The 18449-nt window shown below is 41.0% G+C and overlaps 2 protein-coding genes across 2 annotated transcripts in view; both read right to left on the reverse strand.

Annotated features, from left to right (window-relative positions):
* Nucleotides 1-126: 126 nt before the first annotated feature.
* Nucleotides 127-4362, reverse strand: LOC148890168 (retinol dehydrogenase 10-B-like). Its single transcript, XM_089010287.1, has 5 exons — nucleotides 2958-4362; nucleotides 1808-1906; nucleotides 885-1030; nucleotides 683-814; nucleotides 127-594 (listed from the first exon to the last, which is right to left on the reverse strand). Exons 1-5 carry the CDS (start codon nucleotides 3405-3407, stop codon nucleotides 474-476), a joined length of 948 nt encoding a protein of 315 aa, XP_088866413.1. The 5' UTR covers nucleotides 3408-4362; the 3' UTR covers nucleotides 127-473.
* Nucleotides 4363-8413: 4051 nt separating this feature from the next.
* LOC148890169 (potassium voltage-gated channel subfamily B member 1-like) overlaps nucleotides 8414-18449 on the reverse strand; it is a 39266-nt gene continuing 29230 nt past the window's right edge. Inside the window, exon 3 of the mRNA XM_089010541.1 lies at nucleotides 8414-11401. Within this exon, the coding sequence (XP_088866667.1) occupies nucleotides 9653-11401 (1749 nt within the window). The 3' untranslated portion in view covers nucleotides 8414-9652. The remainder of the gene's footprint in view (nucleotides 11402-18449) is intronic.

The raw sequence follows: 18449 nt of genomic DNA on the forward strand, positions 1-18449 counted from the left end.
TGGTCGCCGACCTTGCGTCTCTTCCTTACATTTCCAACTGTGAATGATCATTTTCCATTCTAATATTTTTCGGTGCTCAAAGTCAGACGTTGCACTTTGCTGATTTTGAAAAAAAATCATTTTTATATGCTAGGCTAAAAATGGAAACTACACTATTGCTATTTTATTGCTGTCAAATTCAGAGAGGTCTTCTTTTCCTTTCGGCCTTACCCTTCAGGGGTCGCCACAGCGAATCAATGTCCTCCATCTATCCCGGTTTTGTGCATCCTCTTCTCTCACACCAGCTACCTTCATGTCCTCTTTGACAACATCCATAAACCTCCTCTTCGGTCTTCCTCTCGGTGTCCTGCCTTCAAATTCAGAGATGTCATGTAAAAAATAGATCTCATTTAAAATGTGTTGTAATCATAAACTCCATTACGGCAAAAAGGAGAAAAAAATGTTTAAATAGTGTAGACACAACAAAGGTAGTCTCATGATGATTTGATATGGCCGTTGCATGTCCTCCGTTCAACATTCTTGATGAAGGGCAGCATACATTTGTCTCCTCCCATGAAGCGATACGTGGCAACGTTTGCGTCCCATGGTAATAAACTACAAAGAAAGAGAGCACAAAAAGTTGCCGCCGTGATCCTAAAGTGTTTATATTCAGCTGTTAGTGCGAAAAATGCACTGAACTTACGCTCGTGTCAAAAATGGGATGTACATAAGGCGAGGGATGCAAATCATTTGTTGTTCTGACAAAATGGCCGCCATGGACTGCTGAACGGTGTACAGGGGCTCCAGAGGTGGGATTAAACTGCGAAGCTCCTTCCTGAATGTCCAAATGTACTGATTAGAACTTTGTCACCTTGAAAATAGACACATTTACTCAAGAATTTCACCTTATTTCGCAGCCCGCGAACATCCCCGTGTCCACAATGTAAGGACAAACCAGCGTGGTTTTTATTCCATCCAGTTCTTCTGCGAGCAACTCATGTGTTAGCGACTCGTGGAAACCGACTGCCCCAAATTTACTGGCACAATAATCCTGCAAAAAAATGTAGCGGTATCGTATTAAACATGTAAACCAGCGGTCTCAAACACAATTTACCCGGGGGCCGCTGGAGGCAGAGTCTGGGTGAGGCTGGGCCGCATCAGGATTTCCACAAGAAAATCACAGATAACACATTCCAATGTTTTCAAAATCTTTATTTTTAACACACAAAACATAAATAAATGGAAAAATGAATAAAAAATAAATTAACCTGTAATAAATAAATAAAATTATAATGATCATAAGGCAGATACAGACGACTGAAAAAAACACAGGAAAACTAATTATTTCAATAAAGTTTCAAATGTCTGTATTCACAGTTCTTTAACCTTTAACTTTCTTAACACAAAGAAAATATTGAACATGAACTAAACATGGCTTCTCTTGCCTACTTGTTCAGCTCCACACACAAGTTTCATTCATAACAATCATGCGGGCCGCACTAACATTAATCTTTCATATCAAGGCGGGCCGCAATACATTCTTTCGGGGGCCGCATTTGGCCCGCGCACCGCGAGTTTGAGACCTCTGATGGGACACCATCTATTTCGCTATGATTCACTTCCTGTCTTTTATTTCTTCCACCGCCTGATTAATTAAAATTGTGCATTGTATCTAAAAGGTAAACGGCTACAATTAAACCAAACTAAACAATATATGTACAATTTGAACCTTTTAAGTCTGTGACTGTCATGTACCACAAAAGCGATCCTACTTGACCACACTTTGAGAATCCCAAGTTTTGAGAAATATTGAAACTTTTTGTCTTACCTCCACACATGCGGTGCTGAAGAGGCCTAGGGCACTGGCAACAGTTACTATATGGCCGTGGTTCTTAGACTTCATCTGAGGCAGGAAGGCCTTTGTCATCTGAGCGAGAAAGAAAATGTTACTCTTGTAAGTGTGGCTGTTATTGTAGTTTACATACGACAATTTGAAATTTTGGGTTGGACTTTAGCGAGCATGACGTGCCTGATTTGCTTTCGCGGTCCGAATAAAATGATGTGGCGGGCCAGATTTGGCCATGGGCCTTGATTTTAACACCAGTGGTCTACATTATAATAATAATAATAATAATAATACATTTCATTTCTAAGCGCCTTTCAAAACTCTCAAGGTCACTTTACAGTCACGGGATATGTTTTTTTCTGTGGGTGAGCAGCGGCGGCCACACACGCCAGCGTTCACTCAGATTTACTAATGCAGTAGCGAACACTGTGTGAGAGGGACAACATATTAAACATGTCTGTTGCCTGTCACGAGATCGTGCTGAAGTACCTAATGTTATAATCAATAAATCCGCTAGGTGTGTTATACCATTGTAATGAGCTTTCATATTTTAGCACAAGACCGGTGCTGTAAGAGGATCATCGTTAGACTCACATGCTTTAACTTGATGTTGTCGTGAGCGCCAACACTTTAAAGAAAAGGCCGCCTCTGTATACATGGCCCTTAGCATTGAGCACAAAGATTTGCCAAGACTCAGCTGCCTCCTATACACGATGACCATTAAGGCCTCTTGGGGTTTGTGTAGGATCGCCTGGTTCCTTCACAGTCCAGTGCACAAATACCAACTGAATCGATGTTACATAACTCACGTCAAGCGAGTATATGGTTCATGTGGTTTCCCCAGCATGGAGCCACATTTGAATGATGTATATAGGTAGGTTTTTTAGGTAAACCACTTCAATACAGTAATGTACTTATACTTCTTGACGTCATACCATTTGGTATTACAGTACATTACAGTGAACTGACCTCGATGCATTTTTAAGATTTTAATTAATTATAAAACTTTAATTTTACTTGGCAAACACTGTAAAGTTTTGTTTAACACCAATAATATAATATTGTTTGGTAAAGTACGTGTCCACTCTGCTCCTAAGTATTGGGCTATTTGTGTGGATGCGTCGAATCTTACCCAGAACAATGCGTGGCAGTTGACGAGCAGGGTGCGTTCCAAAAGCTCATCGGGGCATTCCAGTAGCCTCCTTCCGGCCACCACGCCCGCGTTATTGACCAGCATGGACACGTCCCCGACCTCCGTCCTCACCCGACCCGCCGCCTCGTAGATGCTCTCCCGCCGGGACAGGTCCACCGTGTAGGCGTGCACCTTGACACCCAGCTCCCGGGCCAGCTGGGCGGTTCGCTCGTTGGCGACCGCGTTGCAATCCCATAGGACCAAACGAGCGCCCTCTTTTGCGAACTCCAGGGCGAATAGGCGACCCAGGGCACCCCCGGCCCCGGTAATCAGGCAGAGTTCCCCGTCGATGCTCTTCAGCCTCGGCCGTAGGAACGTCTGCACCACGGCGGCCAGGATGGCGTAGGTCAGATCGATGAGCATCAGTAGCAGGTCCACGATGATGATCATGGTGCGGCCACCAGGGACAACTTTGTCGTGTGTTGTGTGGTACGGAATGGATAGACGTTTTATATAACCGGATTAGGATTTGGAGTTACACGCTTGGCGGCAGGAATAGGTCAAGCATTTTTGTCTCATGTCAGAAAGTGAGTGACGAATCAGTGAGCGTTCAGAATTCTACTCGGTCCTAAAATTATTTACACCGTAGAAAATATTGCAATACGGTCGACCCCCGTTATTCGCGGGATTCGAGACCGGGCTACCTCGTGAATAGCGGAAACCCGTGAAGAGTTGACCACCATGAAAAATGCTTTTTGGGGGGATAAAAAAGAAAATATCTGCTCTTGGCAAATGTACGGGGTGTGGAGAAATGTAGCACACCACTCACAAATACTGATAAACCGAGATGTGATAGGTTTTTAGTATTGTTTCAGTCTGCTGTAATACAATACGCACACAGGAAGTGTGCTAACACCAATTTCTAAAAACTCACAAAAAACTCAACTGTTGTCATGTTTTCTATACAGACCAAATCAAAGAATTCATAAAAAAAAATACATTTCAATTTATCTATATACATTGTGATATATTGAGGAAACATTTAACATTTCAACGACTACTGCCTTATTCTTGACTTTAAAAAAGACGTATCCATTAATTTGTGGTATACAGTACTATATATGTAATATTACAAGGTCAACCATTTGTATTGTTTCACAGTCAAAACGGCTTTCTGAGGCAAACTACAATGTCGCCTCTGAAAATTTTTATACAAGCAAGCATTATGTGTGCTTTCCATGTCTGCTATGCAAAACGTTTGTAGTTAGGAGTTATGAATGATTAATGACGTCAAACAGATTATCCAGACTAAATATGTTAAGGTGATAAACGTTTTAGCACGTGTACACAAATCCCAAATAGTTTGAATTTTTCTCATTAACAATGAGGGAAATGTGTACTTTTGTCACAAACAACAACCACAACCAGCAGTTTAGACCGTATGTTACCTCGTGGTTTTTGTGTAATCTAAATCTGTAGTTGTGACTGGATTGAACATTACGTGTTCTTTGAAAAATGTGGGTCACGGTTGACACAATTTAAATAAACAATGAGAAAGTGAGAATCACAACCCTTATTTTGATTCAACACGTTTTCAAGTGAACAATGACCGTGACTATTTTTATATTAATTGTTTGTTTATCCATCCATCCAATCATGAAAGGTTTAATTGCATGGATGCATTACGCATGTTGGACCACAAGAGGGTGCTGTTGTACAAGATATACACTCACAAGCGGCACACTTGACCATCATATCTTAGTTTTGTTCACGTGCATTTTAATATACTGGACTCACTTTTTAATTCGTTCTTTAAAAAAATGAAAATAACTTTTGTGACAAAGTCAGATTTGTGGGACCCAGGCTGGTGTATCTCCTTTATTAATCAGTCTTATAGAGAGACAATTTCTTCAAAATTGCTCAAAATCAGACCATTTAAGACAGGGGTGTCCAAAGTCGGTCCTCGAGGGCCGCTGTCCTGCCTGTTTTCCAACTCTCCCAGGACAAACACACCTGTTTCAAATGATCAGCTCATCAGCCAGCTCTGAAGCATCATCAAAATGGTCCTGTTGATTTGAATCAGGTGCGTTTCTCCTGGGTGAGCTGGAAAACAGGCAGGACGGCGGCCCTCGAGGACCGACTTTGGACACCCCTGATTTAAGACTACATCTTCGACTATATTTACAAGGTCAGTTTGTCAAACAGCGCTCCATGCCGCCAAATCGAACGTCAAGGATTATACGACAAAGTCAACCGACTGTTACAATGATTGTAAAAACACACAGACGCACGCACACGCACACACGATTTTGTTAGACACATGGGCAGTCCAGTGAGACACAATGAGTGGCTTAAAGAGGTTAATGTCCTCCCTGATAGAGACAAAGTGTAATGTATTGGTTCAATTGGAACACGTGCTTGGATTTATCCTCAACGTCTTGTGTTTTGAGAATAAATTACGAAAATCTTTTTGCTCTCAGGCAGTAAAGAATTTAAAAAAATCGACTCTAAGTATCACTCAACAACGGGACATAAGGGTAAACAAATGAGAAACGACTTTGGAAAATAATCCATATGACATCCAAATTATCATTTAAAGAGATTATGTATTGTTTAAAATACATTCTATTAGGCCCTCGTCCATACAGATTTGTCAACATGTACAGTATGTGTGACTGTTTTGAATACGAATGAAACTTTTTTTTTTAGCACAAGAGCCCTTTCTCAGCTTGACCTGTGGACCAAACGAGGGGGACATGAATTTACCGGTAGTATTTCTTTTACAGGAAATGAATAAAGAATGAAATTATGGCTGTATGTAGCGACAGTGAATAGAAAACCTCGACACACTTTTGTTGAAATTCCATTTTTTATAAACAGCCCCGAATTGTTGTCATATTTATGTTCAAATACTAAACGTACGTAGCCTATACTGTAAAACGTTTTTGGACTTTCTGAAATGGTCCGTCTTGTGTAACAATTGTGTTTGGCGCCACCTTGTGATATCTTTGTGTACAAGGAAAGATCATCCATCAATTTTCAACACTATTCGTACGTAGAGGGTCGCGGCGTGTTGTGTGAGGCTTTCCAGCTGACTTTGGGCAGGAGGCAGAATATACTTCGAACTGGTCACCAGCCAGTCACAAAACACATATAGAGACAAACAACCATCCAGAGTGTCGCTGAGTGGGAACTGATGCCACTCTCAGCGACCCCACAAGGAACAAACATTGTTGATATTAGGACACGGTCTAATAAAAAAGTGTTTTGGCGCCATTTTGTGGTATCTTTCATCACTTTCGCCTCGCTTTCATGGCTCCCTCCAGGAGCCGTGAAAGCTCACCAGAATGCTGTGATATAAACGTCCCATATGCTTCACAAGATAAATGAAATGGCTCTAACCAAGGCCTTTGTCTCAGTATATGCAACAATCTCCCATGTGCAGTTCATGGCCGAGTTGTCACAAATCTCCTTCACCAGTGACAGCTTGTATCGTTTCCTGTGGGTTCAATAGTTCGCCGAGTTAGAAAGTTTGTTCCGCATGAACTCCGTGACACCCTTTGTCCAAAGACACCTTTATTGTCCCAGACTATCCAGTTACATTCATGTCGTGATATTTATAGAACCATCACGCATCCTCACAAAGGATATCTCAACCTAGAGGCAATTTTCCCTTCGCCTTTCTGCATAAACGACTCGGGCGGGTTTTGACAATGAAAATAGAGTGCTCGACTGCTGTGGGTATTATTGAGCTAGATTTCAGTACATTGGCCTCTGTTGCCAAAAGAGCACAAGAAATGCAAGCCATGTCCTCATGATTCAAAGAAAGTTGGGGCCATATAAAAAAAAATAATAATCTGGCTTGGCACTTTTGCTCTGATGTGTGGCTGAATTAGAACGCCTTGTTGTCGCGATGTGGAAAAGCCCTGCACAGGTGGATATATTCCAGCTATAGGTATAAGGTGCTAGACAAAGTGGCATTCATTTTGCTAGGTCACAGTGGCGTTTGCTGATATTCGAGTAGGGCGTGGTTTCAAGACAATCGACACAGTCCCTCCCAGAATCAGAGAGGAGAGCGAACGCTTGATTTTTCACAACTTTGAAGACTCATTTTGTATACTTTTCTTTAAATTCAAATTCATTCAAATTTAGGATGTAGACAAAATTTTCTTCTCTGTGGTGTGTCAAGGCATTTTTTAAAATGTTTTTCCATTCAATTTCAGAATGAATTTATGTATCCATCATTATTTACATATGTATTTTTTTTCCTGACATTTTCCTTTAGTTGTGTGAGAGGACTTCTCACGACCAATTAGATAGACCCATGCTCGCATCAAAAGTGAGCCATCCAGTCACCATGGAAACAGTGATTGTCCACTTTACCAAGGGTGATTTTGATTTGAAAATGTTAAAACGCAGATCAAGGCTACTCATTGGAGTCAATGGATCTTTTTTTTTTTTTTTTTTTTAATATTACCGTGTTGAACATATCAACATGCTATTTTCTTGATTGTAATGATTATTGATTGCGAGGAGTCACATAATTTCTACAGATTTACCCCTTCTGCATGGAACAAATAGCTTTATGAGGTGACATCCGGCACTAAATTCACTAGTTTCACATGCACAACTTAAAAGTGCTCAACGACAATTTTAGTAATGTCTGTAAGTGGTAATTGGGAATTATGCCCATCATCTATTTCGCCTTAAATTAGCAAATCTAGTTGCCTGTTATATAAAAAAACAAAGTATAGTAGCTGGGGATGTTGAAGATACATCCATACGACAGACAGCATGAGGATCTTCTTTTTGTATGCTAGCCAAGGCACAAGAATACAGTTTTGCTAACTTTGATCAGGACCTGCATCTGTAACATGTGAATTCCGTGTTTGGATGGCAAACTGTAAATAACCAGATGGTCAAAAATGTTTAATGTCAAGCAGTATTTTCATATGATATGACTTGCATGAAAACTATGATAAACGCGAATTAGGACATGAGCAATGTCCGATGTGACCCCAACACTTTCTGGTCGCTATGGTAACATTTAAACGTGCCTTTAAAATAATAGGTGTGTGAAAAATAAGGGGTTGCTATGGGAATCTCCTGTTTAGATAAATCTGTGTTTTAGGTAGGACACCTGATAGTTTCTGTTAAATGTAGCCTTTTTCTTGAAAGTCGTAGGCTCCTTTTCTTGCCTCTTTGCTGGGACTTTTCACGTTCCCCCTCCAAAATTTCCAAAGGCATCTGTTATGTCAGTAATTTTGCTAGTTTTTGGGTTTCATATTAGCGGTAACATATCACGTGACCAGGAATCACGCCCTCACATGCGTCAAGAGTGACATATTGTAGACGAATCTGACAGAGGATGCGGTCATTTTTCAAAATAAAAGATTGGATTCAGAAATGAATGAAACAGCAATAATTTAACTTATTTATTCTTTCTGTGCCGGACGATACCAACGACACGCAAACCGGTCCCAGTTCATTCATTTCACTGATTTTTCGCTAAATAAATGAGCTCCCTGAAGTAAGTTGTACATTTATTCTACTGAATGTTGCAAACAAAGTCATCACCTTCAATGAGCTATCAAAGAGTAGTTATTCTTTGGTCTTCGTATTGCACAAAGGGTAAAGGGAGAGACGTTTGCACAAGGACACATGAGCAAATATTACAAAGGTATCTACTGTTTACTATCATCTGATCAATGCAAGTCCATAATGATGCATTTCATACACCGAAATGCACAACGATGAGCTTCGGACAGTATATCTAAGAGTCCCTTTTTCTTAATAAAATCTCTTAAAAATATAAATGACTTTCTTTTCATTGTACAATAAACAGGTATTGAATATACTATCCTACTTTTTTGAAGTAATACATTGTACAACATCCCTACATGAACGCATACAGTTGTCCTCACGTTAAGGTGTCGTCTTTTTGGGGATAAGGGTTTCCACTTTTTTGAATGTGCAAAACAAGGACAAGCACAAATGGACAGAAGCAGTCCTACTGAACACAAATTGATAGACCGGTAGCGGACATAACAATAGATACATTGTAGATAATTATTGCACACACTCATTTGCGTTGCATCTGTTCAACTTATAGTGAGACCAAACTCTGGACAACATCAACTAAGGCCAGTTTTTTTTGACGAACTAGGCTAACAGTGGCAAACTACACATCAGTACCAAAGTAATGCCACAATGAATCATTTCTAGAACATCATATTTGTAATATTTCCTCGACGGGAGAAATCTAGGTCATGTCAAACTAATATACACAATCAATCCCCAAGTGTTAAATTTGTTTTAAAAAATTCACATGTATTTGGTGAATATGAACGTGTTGTAGACGGCACAAAAAAGTGACAAAAGACTGCAAGTGGTTTGTCTGCTACTGATAGTAGTAGATTGCTTTTCGTAAAAAAAAAAAAAAAAAAAAAAACTTCTCGTAAAAATTCTCGTACAAGGAGAATTGGCTCTTCGCTAAATGAATGAATGTAGTAATAAGCAGAACAGAAACAATATTCCTATCACCCACAAGTCTTTTCACAGGTTATGTTGTGCTCTCTCTTTCAACTACTCCTTCACACGTCGGAAATGTCAGTCATATCATGTATTTTTTTTCAATCAGAGTTTACTGTGCTTCTCCATTGTCTTGTTTCCGAGTGCACTCACTCGGGTCACGCTTACGTTTTTGAATGACTCTTGTCTCCCTGAAGTGGCCGTACTTCAGCCAGGTGGTTCTCCTGCCCGTCTCGCTTCCACGCGCTATGACTGCCCAGTTTCCTCTGGAAGCCCTCCATGTGGTTGGCTCCCTGATAGCCAAATCTGGAACTGGCTCTGTCCAGGAGTCTCTGCGCCGGGCTGACGACCGATGAATCGTGTAGGTGCTCCTCCTCGTCTGTGTCGGCGTCGATGAACTTGTGGATGGAAGCGTCGTGGAATGTGAAGATGTGCGGAGGTAAGTTCTCCGGACTCTTGCTGGGCGTCCTGGTGCTCGCAGTGGTATAGACGGACACCTCCGGGCTCTGGACTGAAGAGCCATCGGAGAGTACCCCGCCCCCTGAATCCCGTCCTCCGCTGAAGGTCACCTTGACCGAAGGGCCCTTGAGTGGATTGCTACAACGAAGATCCTTTGGACCTCTTCCGGTCAGGGGTGTGGTGGTGCCTTCATTGTCATTCTCCAAGGTGGGTTCTAGGCTTGGATTGGTACTGACCCTGCCGAGAATGTTGAAACGAGAGCTCTCTGGAAAGTCTGTGGTGCAGCTGATGAAGCTGTCGATACTGGACATGCTCCTCATATCCGTCACGGCTCCCATTTCAAATTCCGCTCTGTGACGTCTGGGTTTCAATAGCACTTTTTCCTTGCTGTTGAGGTCGGGTTGCGACTGTGTCTTGGCCATGCTGTCGTACATTTCCTCCAGAGTCTGAGCACTGAGATGTTGAGGGCTTCCCGAAGGTTTGGCTTGCTCCTGGTGACATGATTCCAGGTGACGCTTGGTGCTGCTGGGACTCGTTTCCAACTCGACTTGAGGTTTCCCTTTCTTCGGGCTGTGAGATACATGATTCACTAGAAGCCTCTTTCCCGTTTTGTCATCCTTTTTTTCCACCATGATGTCCATGAGTTCTATGCTGCGGCCAAATGCATCCTTCATGGTCATGGAGATAATGCTGCCATTTCTCTTTGCCCTCTCCAGGGCCTCCCTCCTTTTGATGGCTTTTTCCTGCCTCTTTTGTTCCTTGTAGAACTCCGAGAAGTTGTTGACAATGATGGGGATCGGCAGGGCTATCACCAAGACGCCCGCGATGCAGCATAAGCCTCCCACTATCTTTCCCAGTAATGTTTTGGGATAAATATCTCCATATCCCACTGTGGTCATTGTAATCGTAGCCCACCAGAATGAGGCCGGGATGCTTTTGAATTTGGTATCCTCTTCATCCTTCTCAGCAAAGAATACCAGGCTGGAGAAGATCATGATACCCATGGCCAGGAAGAGGATCAACAGGCCCAGCTCATTGTAGCTCCTACGGAGGGTGAAACCCAGCGACTGAAGCCCTGTGGAGTGCCGAGCTAGCTTCAAAATACGCAAGATGCGCATGATGCGGAAAATCTGCACCACGCGTCGGACGTTCTGGAACTGCAACACGCTCTTGTTGGATTCCGTCAGGAAGATGGTGACGTAGTAGGGCAGGATGGCCAGCAGGTCGATGATGTTCAGGGGCCCCTTGAAGAACTTCCATTTGTTTGGGGAAGAGAGGAAACGCAGCAGGTACTCCATGGTGAACCAGGCGATGCAGATGGCTTCGACGTGGGCCAACTGAGGGTTGTCTGTGGGATGACCAAACTCATCCGTGTCCTGCAGCTCTGGCAGTGTGTTCAGGGACAAAGCGATGGTGGACAGCACAATGAAGAGGATGGAGATAATGGCCAGAATCTGGAAGAAATGACACACACACCACACATCCAAATCAACAGAGTTCAGAGGTGCACTGAGTTTGCACGATGTCTACTTTCTTTCACTCCAAATTTCTCGACTCATCGAGTCGACTCATCCTTATCACTAGAAAATGAAGGTCACATGACCCGAGTCAATGTCGTAATTGGTTCCTTGGATATAGACTATTTTTTGTTTGTGTAAGTATGACCCCTTCAATTCTAAACTTCAAGTTTTATATACAATACAAATCAAGGGTGACTTGCAAGTTAAGATATTTTAATAGTAATATTAAACTACCGGTATTATGTATGTGTATATCAGTTTTACATATATTGTTTTAGTATTCTCCCACAAATCAAAAACATAGATTTTTTTTTAAAGATTCATCTTAGTCATGTGTCTGTTGCTTTATTCGTATAGACTGACATTCCAAGTTATCAAGACCTCTCGAAGCCTTTGTAGCTTTTGAAAAAAAACTCTTTTTATTCAGTTTGACAGATAAAATGAAATGTCTGCATTCAAACGTCATATCGGGCACCGCACACGAAATGGAACGTGTCCATCATAATACAAATGGGTTGAAAAAAAAAAAACAGGAATTCAGCTGTTACCTGCCATCTGTGTTGCGTTCAGCTTGTCCTTCTCAAAACCTTGAACCAGCGCTATACAAACTTACATTTTCAAAGTCAAATCACCAACACGAAACAAACAAGTATTGTCCAGCCAAGTTGGGAATCATATCTGATAATGAATTCTCCAATGACATGAAAGTACAAAGTTAAACAATGTCATAAGAAGAACATGGAACATACAGTATCGCAAACTATATTCCACACTTTGAACTGCACTTGTGCGAGTGACTCCCATGTGAGAGGGCATCTAAAAAAACTATCAATTCATGACCTCTTTAAAAAAAATTTCTCCAAAGCATTGATCAAAACCGATGTCTGCATTTCAAAAGGAATACGCTAATGTTGTCTCTTGGGCCCCTACACATATACTGTATTTTTGCTCTTTAGCATAGAGGAGCATTCAAAGACGAAGATAGTGAGCAAAGAGGAAAATGGGATACTAATTTGTCTTCAAACGTATTGCATAATGTACGTACAATATTTCACTGGAATTCTCTGACAGAAATTGTTGCCACTACTTTACTCCTATAAAGATGCGTTTTTAAAGCGCTCATTGGCCAAGAAGCAAATGGAGTGTGTTTGCGCTCACAATGATTCAAATTGTGAGTATAGTTTTAGCAAATGAGTATATTAGTACGATAGAGTACAGTAATCCAAGATCAGAACATTGTCATCAAGTGGTGCGTATAGTTTTACTTTATTTGAATGCTGCTGCGCCGATGACCATTTTGTGTTTGGGAGCCTTTTACTGAGCATCTTCATCTTTATTAAATTCATTGAGTTGCTTATTCTGTATCCGAAAAATAAGCCATATTCATTCCTTTTGGTCCAACAAGGACAACCATTTGGAAAGGCATAAATTTAGGAAAACACATAACACAAAAAAAGAAATAGGAAACTCCATCCATGCCCCAAGTTAGCCCGCGCTGTGTTAGAGGTTTTCAGGGAACGAAAATAAAGGGCCCAAAGTGGCTAATGTTATCTGGTTACTTTTTGTAATTTATCCCTGTTGTGCAGTTCCCACTAAATGATGAAATAGTATCATGTTTCTTCACACATAGTGGACTAATCCACCAATTCGCTGGATTAAAGAGATAGACTAATATAAACCTTAAATTCGGGAATATTTTTTTTCAGTGTAAATGCGGATTCTTTAGCTAGTTAGCATATTGTGCTAAAGGCACCATAATTTATGTTGATGGAGCCATAGAATTAAATAAACAGAAAAGAATGTGTTGTCACTTGTTACTGTGCAATACTAAATTGTGTTTGTTAGAAGTGTTGTACTGCAGCTACGTGGCTACAACTGAATCACGCTTTAAATGATATACAGTACAACATCACTCGCTCTGATGGGATGTACTGTACATGTTAATCTTATCACAATACATTTTGTACTTATGTGAGTCTTAGAGACTGACGAGTATGAATCAGAATCAGAAAACCTTTATTCGTCCCACAATGGGGACATTTGGGATCTTGAGCAGAAAGAGTTGCCAGAGTGGCAACAAATATTAATCTTAAATTGCTTCAAGAGCGAGTAGTGGAAACCTTTGAGTCATCTTGTTATGATCTATAATCTTCTGACAACAATTAGGTCCGGTCATAGCGCTAAAAGTAAGCGACAAAGGTAATGTATGTCACGCCCATTAGTCATCAGTCTGTGAAATCCAGTACAAGGTCACTATGGATGGCTGTGACATGTGGGATTATTTCCGCTCATTAACACTCACACACTTTAATAAAACTTGACAGGTGAATCCTTCCGCACCCACCAAGGAGTAGGACTAAAAACAGGGAGAGACCTTGGGGAATTGGCTAAAGACTCGAGGAACTCATAGGGCCACGGCAGGCAGAATTTAAACTCGAGTAGGACATTGCCTAAAAATAGCTTTCTTTGCCTTCCAAGAGAAACGAGTGATGGATGAAAAGGCTCACATTTGAGTCATTACAAGTGGCTCTCTAGACACTGAATAATCACACCCGAGGGGGTAAAACAAGTCAACGTGATACATGAACAACATCCCAAAAGGTGACAGGCCAGACTCAGAGTCAACACTATGGGCAAAATGTGCTGCTGTGGAAATCCAAACCCTGAAAACGCTCAAAGAATACAGGATTGAGTATTTCTCGGGGAGAAAAAAAAAACCCACAACAAAACACCTCCGCACTTCCCCAATATGGGCTGTGTAGTGTAATCACATCGGCTTTAATCAACCTGAACACACAGACCAGTCCGTCAAGCTAATTAATCACACCGAATACAAATGAAAACGGCAAAACTAAACAGAGGCGTGTTTTGTGCAGAAAACAGGACGAGCATGACGGGCGACAAAACACCTGAACATTCACCTTTTCCATCACCGACTGCTTTGTTCCCCCATGCTGGCAGCAGATGTGATAGAGATGTGATGACACCAGTGAAATGCAGATAGAGACCAGACTCAACGTGGTGTTTAATGTTATGCAAAAGTTAGAATGAGACACACTGCGCACTTTGATTTCGTTGTGAGGCAATAGCACCACAGGGTGATTGTTGGCCTCTGTGTCAATGAGGAAATAGCTTTTCATTCATCGCATACTTCATTACAAACCATGACTTTGCTAAAATGATAATGTGCACGTTTGATGAGCTAACATTGCTCTTGTCTCCCATAGTGATTTCAGAGATTTGTTTCTAAATCCTTCAGGGCTGTGTACCAATGGGTCAGACTCAAATTGACACGTGAAGTGTCATTAAAAACAAACACAGAATATGAATTTTCAGAGTGAGAATCAATCATAGAATACTGCTGACACCCAAAAATGACAGATTGTTTAGCTAGCTCATGAAACTCATTAAAACCTGATTGAAAACTCACTTGTACTCTTTGGTATTGACTTAGCTTGATTCCGACTTGATCTTGGTTTCACTCCCTGTTGCTTTCTACTATCTTTGTGACTGCTTTATTTCCTGTATATGATAGCTGTCCGTGTTAATCGCTTTGTTACAGCTTCAGCTGTTGTTAAAGCGCTATATAAATCGTCACGGTTCTAAAACTGTTACAGTAGTTAGTCAAGAAATCCCATCCAGCCAGTGTTTCAATGGCTTTATTGCTACTTTGCTATTGGACTCTAACGCCTGCCTGGCACAAAGAGTTTGGACATTTGACCGGAGAGATGAAGGTTAGCTTAGCACGAGCTAGCTGGTAAGGCAAAATAAGGCAGTAAGACAATAAGGCAAAATAACACATGCACTGACAGGGTGTGGTGTGCTGGAGTTGAGCAACACAGAACATATGAAGCATTTTGACCCTATAACTTGTGGTTTTGTAGCACTCCATCTTCCCTGACTACACCCATCCATCTATTTCCTGTAGTGGTTGAGGGTCAATTAGGTACACGGGTGGGCTGCGACCGATTCGCGCTGACTTTGCAGACGCAGTTTGATAACAATGGACTGGTTGCCAACCAATCGCGGGACACAAAGAGCCAAACGTTCACATCCATGTACATTTCAAGTTTTCATTTCACTTTACATTCATGTTTTTGGGAGAGTGGAGAGGCAAATATAGAACGCCATTAGTCTAACGCCTTTGGTGTTACTTAGCGAGATAGTTTAGCTAACTAATTCGATTTTGACGATGACCTCTTCAGACACAGGGAGAGGCCCGCCTTGCTTCCTGTTTGCTAGATCTCGCGTCAATGATAATAATAAATGAACAACCCACAGCAACGTTCCACCCCGTGGTCATTTATCCGGACAGAACTAAGCATTGCCCTAGTGGCAGTGCAGAGTTAATATTTAATATCCTCCCAGAAGATATTGCGCCGTGGAAAAAAGGTGTTCGTGAGCAGGCATTGTGGTCTCTTTGCTTTCATTACACCTGGGTGATGGAAAAAGAGACGGACAAATGAGGAGAGGATAATATGCAGAGAACACGGCGGGATGAAATCTCACATTAGGAGTCACGATTTCTCGTTTTCCATTTTCCCTTTCTGTCAGTCAACAGCGGTTCCGGGATTAAGAATGCTAATGCTAATTATTGGTTAGCCCCACTTTTATTTACAAAGGAGTATTGGGACTTCTACGGCGGTGCCTTATTTACTCTAAAAAATGCTGAACCTCATTCTAGTTCACTTATAAATTTGTTGAATTGGGTCCAAACTTGTAAGTTTGTTGCTTTGGGTGCAAGAGTTTTTGTTTCGTTGGCTCCATGCTAATAGTAGGAATACATTTTCACTGCTCAGCAAGATTCATGACAGCATGGAAAAGTGGAATGTTTTGTGGATTCTTGAGATGGTTTCTTGGCTAGTCACTAGCCAATCAGTATCACTAGCCGCTAGTGATAAGAGCATACTGGCCAGAGCTAGCACACAATATCTGTAGCGAGCTGCATAAGCAAATATATTATTTTGTTGATCCAATAGCGGTTTTGTCAACCCACAATGGCTGAAGGAGGAGAATAAATGGATTTGTTTACAGATTTACTGTTAAAACCATTTTCAAGATGGACGGACGTCATTAAGAAAAACTGGACAGCTCCGAAGCTAGCAAAAATAGCAAATCATATTGCGATTTTACGAGGTTAGTGTTGATTCTTCGCCATGCTGTTGGCATTCTCTGCAGTGTGAAAGAGCAACTTCTGACCCCATATCATGAATCCACAAGTTCATAGATAAAAACTCAAACAGTTTAATGACATTATTTATTGAGTTTTTTTCAAGTCAAGTTATTTTCTGGCTAACGGTACCATCGAATGGACGTGTAGTAATATCACACCACACTTTTTACAGTCGCAGCTGTGGATTGATTTAGTCGTAGCACTACTGAAGGCTTATTTTTAAAATGCATGACTCGCTACTGGAAAAAATATATATTTTTGAAGGGCAATTTTTAGGGGACGTATTATATTGCAGCGTCTTTTGTTCCCAAGCAATGACGGTCTGTGTAGCTTGTCAGTCGTCCAACTCATGTTTTTCGGCAAATCTTGAAGCAAGGCCACTTTCAAGGCTGCGCGATCCCAATTTGAGCATCACACGTGATAGCGGCGTCTACATTTTATGAATATTTATGAAAATGCATTTTACACTGAGGAATTAAGTCAAGCGTTAAATGATCTTACAATCAGTATTGCAAATTGAAGGATCACAGTGTTGTCATCTTGGCTCATTCCGTTGTGATGAAATTATCGAGGTGTTTTGTGTTTTCGTCTTGAAGCTAACAAACAAAACTGATGAAACTGTAATGTCCTTGATGTAAGGAGGTAATTATAATCAAGAGCAAAATGAACCAGCACATTAGTCTGCATTTCTGTGGCAGCTGCTGCTTTTCAGACTAATTTTAAAGTTGTACTCTACTTCATTTAAAAAAAAATCAAGATCAAGTTTTACAGCTCCGATTGCATGAAATATGCATTTTCCCTTTAGGGGATTGTGAGAAATGAATTGAAATGAATAATCAAAGAAGGTGACTCAGATTGTGTTGTTGAAATGAAGCCATCCAAAGATTGCATACGCGCAAACGACACAATAACGACGGTGGCGCAAGATGACGAACAAATATAAATGTTATTGTTGCCTTTTGGGTTTTCCACTGCGTCACGCCGCATGAAATGCTGATTCATGTCTTTGTTGGAGTCACACTTTGCGCAATCAATGAAACGTGGCTCGGATGCTTTATTTTTTTGATGAGTGCAAGGTGGCATGTCTAATCCTTTTATTGTGCTGGAGCATTTTGTGCTTTAGCAATAAATGGCTGACCTTTTTCCCAGTAGAAGGGTGTATGGTCGAGGGGGAGTTTCCCCCCCTCTGGATCATATTTATTTTTTTTTCTCCACAGATGGAATTACGCCATCGGTACATAACAGGCTTCGTCTGCTAAAATGGTCATTGCCGTTTGATCTGACACCTCCGCCTGGTGTTCGAATCTCCTTCATTTAAAGTTCGGCTCACGGCCTACAGTGCAATAAAGCACAACAAACTCTGTTTTGTTTTTTTTGGAATGCTCCGTCAAGATAGAACTAAATAAGAACACTCACGGCAAGGACTATTATCCACAATGCGTTATTATTGCAACGAATTGGCAGGATACTGAAAAGAATATGCAATTAAGACGGAAATTATTCATACCTTTGGCCAAATGGTATTTGTTTGGGTTACCTTCTGGCTGGAAATGATGCAAAATACTGCAAGTTGCTTCACTCAATGAAGAAAATAGATTCATGTAACTTGTGGATATATTTGGACTTGTCCATAGTTAGATAAGAGGTTTTTTTTTGCCTAAAGGTGCCATGTAATCATGAGCAAAACATTCATTTTCGATGGGGGTAAAAAGATGTGAGTTTGTATGTATTATTATAACCATACAATGGACAACAAGCTGTGAACTTGCAAATAAGAACTAAAGGAATCATTAAAATTAGTTTTTTAAA

This window comes from Hippocampus bargibanti, linkage group LG12 (genome assembly GCF_051943395.1).
Source record: "Hippocampus bargibanti isolate YZ-2025 linkage group LG12, ASM5194339v1, whole genome shotgun sequence".
Lineage (NCBI taxonomy): Eukaryota > Metazoa > Chordata > Actinopteri > Syngnathiformes > Syngnathidae > Hippocampus > Hippocampus bargibanti.